We start from the raw sequence: 5,166 nt of genomic DNA, 5'->3' as shown, positions 1-5,166 counted from the left end.
TGAACCAGGTGTTGTTATTTCATGACCAGAATTATGGAATTCATTATGAATACACTATTCCTGTAAACTATACTGCTGAAAACAGAAGCGAGCCAGAAAAGCAACAGGATTCTTTGTACATCTGGACGCACAGTGGATGGGAAGGGTGCAGTGTGCAGTGTGGAGGAGGTAAGGCCATTTGGAAGCTTGGTGGGACTTGCCGTATGGTGTTTGCAGACACCAGCCTTTAGAGAGGTGCCTGCAGAAGACAGTGTTGCCAAAGCGTGAAGGAAACTGGCCATGAGAATGGATGTTGCCATAATGAACTCAAATGAGAGGTCATTCTCACCAGCTCTCCCAGCTATCATCCACATCCCCACAGTTAATTTTCACCCAGCATTTTGGCAAGGACACTGCTTTGTCGGCTCATTACCATAGGCTGGAACTGCACCTGGATTAGTACTCCACAGATGGCTCAAGGCGCTGTGTGCAGCCCCATATCTCAAGCCTCCGTCACATTCTTGGAGCAGAGTTTTCACAGGTGTTCAGGCATGTTCACTGAAAGACACTTCCTTCCCCAGGGATGAAACGGGGGCAGTGCTGCTGTGACAACTCCTGGAGATTGCATCAGATGCTCTTAATGTGGGGTGGACTTTCTGGGAGTACACAAGCACATTGCAAATCACACTTTTCAGTAGATCCCTAGGACATGCTGAGACAGATTTGCTGAAACCCTGAGGGGAACTGATGCCTGTGAAACCAGAGACTGGTTTGTCAGACACTGTCCGTTGAATTTTCAGTGTTGGAAGAAGTAGTTTTTTCCCTGAAGAAAATGAATCATTTCCATGCATTTTGGCCAGTCTTTCTTCACCAGCAGATCCAATTATTTTTCATGTTATATGACCCAAAGAAAGAGTGCTCATCTTCACATTTGAAGGTTCACTGCCCTCAGTATACTGAAATCATGGATTTACTTGTTTCTGTAAATAGAACTAATTTTAAAATGGACACTTACTTTTACCCATGTTTTAAAACAATAATTTCTTAGAGCCATTAAACCCTCGCATGAATGAGTAGGAAATTTGTTTGTAGCTCTTTTGTGTTGCAAGCCTGCCACATATTTGAATCAAATTAGTACCTGGCTCACACCAGTAGTAGCTTGGATGGCAATTGATCTCTCATATTTTGGTTGTCAGGTGCTTTTAGTACTTATCAAATCTGGGAAGGGCTTTTTCCCTCTGATACAGACTTCTACAGATTTTTTATGAACAGAATTTGAGTTATTTTTTATTATCTCCTCCAGATCATGAATAAACTCAATTTGATGCAGAGTCAGAGTTAAGAAGAGGATCTGAGAAACTAAAATAATTAGCAGTAAGGCAAAGTCACATGGTGCAAGGATGGCGTTTTCCTTGTCACATCTGGTCATTGTCATGCCGCCCTGTGGCACAGCTTTCCTGATGTCACACAGTGGAAAGCTGAACCCTGAGGGCCACACTGCTGCTGTGAAACTCCTGATGCACAGACAGTTTATGTGAGAAATGCTGACTACTCCTGAGATGTCTCCTACTGGCCAGATTTTTAAATAGTATATCTGAAGGACCAGAAGATGAGAAAGAATTTATTCTGGTGGCTTAATTTCACCTCTTTGTGTAATATGAACAGTTTATCACTCTAGAACCCCAGTCACTCCTTTTCAACCTGACTCTTTCTGAATGGGGAGCAGCAGGAGGCAGCTGTCCTGTCATGATCAGTCACTGAGGGGTGGACAGTTGTGTGGCTTCAGCTTACACAGCTGGAGCACCTGTCCTAGGTGATTACAGGGCACACTACAGCTACACGTGGAGGAGGAACCAGAAATGAAAGCAAATTGTTTTCAAGATCATTTTTGCATTAAACACTAGAAAGAGAAACGCCAAGGTGTTGTTCCTGTAACGCAGTCAATTTCACAATTACTGGGGAAAGATTTGTAGCTTTTCTGAAAAAAAAACCCCAGACGACTACAAAGGTAAGACAGAAGTAGGAAATAAGATTGCTTGCAGAGGTGGTAGGTCTGTGTAGATTATATCTTGTAGGGATAGTAGGGAGCTCCCAGCTTTTGAGTTTTGGTTAATGAATTGTCATGGTTTTGTTCTTAGCCACTGGTTTCCTTTTTCAAAATTGCTTTTTATTTGACTTGTAGGTGAACGGAAAACTATTGTGTCCTGTACTCGAATTATTAACAAGACCATGACACTGGTGAACGACAGTGACTGCCAACGAGTGAATCGCCCTGAGCCCCAGGTCAGGAAATGTAACACACACCCCTGCCAGTCACGGTAAGGAGTTAAAAAATAATAAAACCCAATATTCTTTTCCTTTACAAATTGCCCATTTCCAAAGCCTCCATCTGGTGAACATGGTGAAAATGTCTAAAATTATTGGAACACAGTGTTAGCCATGGTAACCAGCTGTAATGTTCATTTCCTTTTGTTGAGCAGGTCAGATTTTCATTAGCTCAGAGTCCATTTAATTTGTGGCCAGTAGAGTCAGATTCCATGCAAGCTGCCTTCGTGCATTGTTTGGGGATGGGGTTTTTTCCCCCTTGGCTGCCTCCTGGGTGATAGGGCAGCTTGCAGTATAAAGCTAGACAAGAGTGCAGTGACTGCATATCTAACTTTTTCTTTTTTTTAATCAGCACAGAGTAGGGTTTGCTTAATTGTCAAACATTGCTACAGAAAACCTCAGAATACCCACAGCCTTTAAGCTACTACAGCTCACCTGCTGTGTTGCATGCTGATTTGTATTAGCATAGTTCATACTGGGAGTCTCTAGGCGAGAAGTATCTCTTCTTCATGTGAAGGTTGTACCAGTGTCTAGCAACACCTGCATAGTTTTGGAAGCATACCTGAATCTTGCTGAAATCAAGAAATTATGATGAAACACATTTTAGATGCTTTCCTCAGTAAGGGTGCTTTTCTGCATCAGCAGGAGTAACTAGAGATCCAATAGTAACAATTTCTAAAAATAATAAAAAGCTCTCTTTTTAATTTGGCAAGCACTTTTAGCTGAAGTAATTTTGATCTGCATTGTATAAAGACAGACATTTCTGGCCAAAATGACAAAACACAGGAAGGCAAATTAATTTGTTCGATTTGTTTGCTAACAAATAAGTTCTGTCTTGCTCTGCAGTAATGTTTAGCATTGTGGAGTGAGGTAGACACTCCACTTTTGACAGTAGTTAGAAATTAAAGTCAATTTAAGATTCAGCTCAACAATATCTTAAAAAGCATATTCAAAACAACCTGCTAGCTGTTGCATCTTGTGTAATCAGATAAGCCAGGGAAACGTACCTACAAAGCTAATCCTGCTGGCAGAAACAATAGGGAAAATGAGAAACAATACACTTCCTTCTAATTAGACCTGCGCTCTGATTAAAGCGCCCTGAAGCAGTGAAATCCAGTGTCAGGTAATCCATCAATAAAGCTAAGCTGTTTCAGGTTTTCTTTTGGTCTCCACTGCTTATTATTGCTGCTGTACAATATTGTGGCCATACTGCTTTCAGTGGTACAGAAAGGTATAATGAGGTAACCTGTGTGCTTCTAGGTGTGTAAGGAGAGCCAAACTCCCAATAACTTCAAGGAAACAACTGTCATTTCCCTGAGGAAGTTTCCTTAATTCAGTGATGGTGGGATTTCTGTCATGTCATTCTGTCAGAAAGACAGAAACAAGGAGCATCTGCTTGTATTTCTGCCCTGGCATGAAATATTTCTTCTAGACCTTTTGTGAAGCCATTGGGAGGAAACTGGAGTGAGCCCAGGCAGGTGTATGGAGGGATTCCAGGTGATGGAGATGAAGAAAAGCAACTTAGCTCTGGAAGAAATGGGCAGCTTCTGTCTCTACTAGCTGAGAGCAACAAAGGGAGGTCTTGGCCATCAGTTAGAGCCGTAAGACCCACAGCCTTGTTTCTCAATAAGATCTCCATGACCCTGAGCCCTTGGTGAAGTCTCCTCTTTGTTGCACACTTTTACCATGACATTGCTGCCTGTCCAGGGCAGTGACAGTGGGTTAGGTTAAATCACACAAAACCTCCTGAAACATAATATTCTATTGAGATAGAGATATATATAGATATATAGAGATATATATAAGCACTGGCACAGTGACACTCTCATTGGTCCATTTTTTGTCAGAGCAATGACAGCAAACATCAAATGTGCTTAGTACCCGGAAAGGCCACGAAATCCTTGCTGATGATCTGATAGACCACACTCTCTCACTCCCTCCGTGTAGACCACACTTTCACACTTAACATGCTTTTGACTGGAAACATTTTCAGAAGCACATTCTCTGTGCCTCTGTTGAATTTAAATTTCCACTTGCGTTTGCCCACCCAGATATTAGAAATGCATGCTTAGCATATTCTCTGACCAAGAACATCTTAAAGAAACCATTCTCTTTCACCATGTCAATGCTTTTTTTTTATGAGCCCTGAATTTGTTTTAGGGTTTCAAGTAAAATTATTGTAGCATCTTGTTACAATAAGGTCCTTTCCCGTTTCCACTCAGACCTAAGGCCTTTACCTGAGTGTAGAAGAAGGAACAATGCTTCCCTTTCTGTAGTAAACCTGCTCTGTTTTGTGCGTTTTGATCTACATTTACACTTTTACTCAAAATTTAAAAGAATCACCTTACAGAGAATTTCTCTTTAGGGAAGGGTCTTATGGCCAGCACAGGACTGGGTCATAGGACACTCGGTCTCTGTTTCTCTTTTGGATGTGCTGTGTGACTTTAATTCACTATCCCACACTGTCCCTTTACTTCCTCTCTCAATCTGTGTGTAATCTGGATTGCAAACTCTTTGGGATGGGGTGAGATCATGTTGTGTAAATGGAGGAAGAGGAGGAGGCTATTGCTGTTGAGATTGTAATAAAAAAAAACCAAAACCCACTTTATATATATAAGGTGATCTGGAGAAAAAGAAGGGCATGATATTAATAACAGTGTCTTTCTTCCAGCACAATCCCAAACTGCTTTGCAAATTATATATCCCTTTGAACTTCAGCCACCTCTTGGGAGAGCCAAATAATGTGGGGCAGGGGACAGTAGTTTCATGAGGCCAAGAAGAAGATTAGAGCTCTGCAACTGCAATGCAGCATCTGAAAAAAAACAAAGCAGGATTGAAAAAAGGATTGGATACACTGACATG

The 5,166-nt window shown here is 41.5% G+C and overlaps 1 protein-coding gene across 1 annotated transcript in view; it reads left to right on the top strand.

Annotated features, from left to right (window-relative positions):
* Positions 1-2,301, top strand: part of LOC104622849 (A disintegrin and metalloproteinase with thrombospondin motifs 17-like) — a gene marked incomplete at its 5' end in the record, with an annotated part of 44,464 nt that extends 42,163 nt beyond the window's left edge. Inside the window, 2 exons of the mRNA XM_010289750.1 lie at positions 9-168; positions 2,162-2,301. Of these exons, the coding sequence (XP_010288052.1) occupies positions 9-168; positions 2,162-2,301 (300 nt within the window). The remainder of the gene's footprint in view (positions 1-8; positions 169-2,161) is intronic.
* Positions 2,302-5,166: the final 2,865 nt, after the last annotated feature.

The sequence above is a fragment of the Phaethon lepturus genome, unplaced genomic scaffold, assembly GCF_000687285.1.
Source record: "Phaethon lepturus isolate BGI_N335 unplaced genomic scaffold, ASM68728v1 scaffold42416, whole genome shotgun sequence".
Classification (NCBI taxonomy): Eukaryota; Metazoa; Chordata; class Aves; order Phaethontiformes; family Phaethontidae; genus Phaethon; species Phaethon lepturus.
The sequence above is the reverse complement of the archived record's forward strand: the minus strand, read 5'-3'. Positions and strand labels throughout refer to the sequence as shown.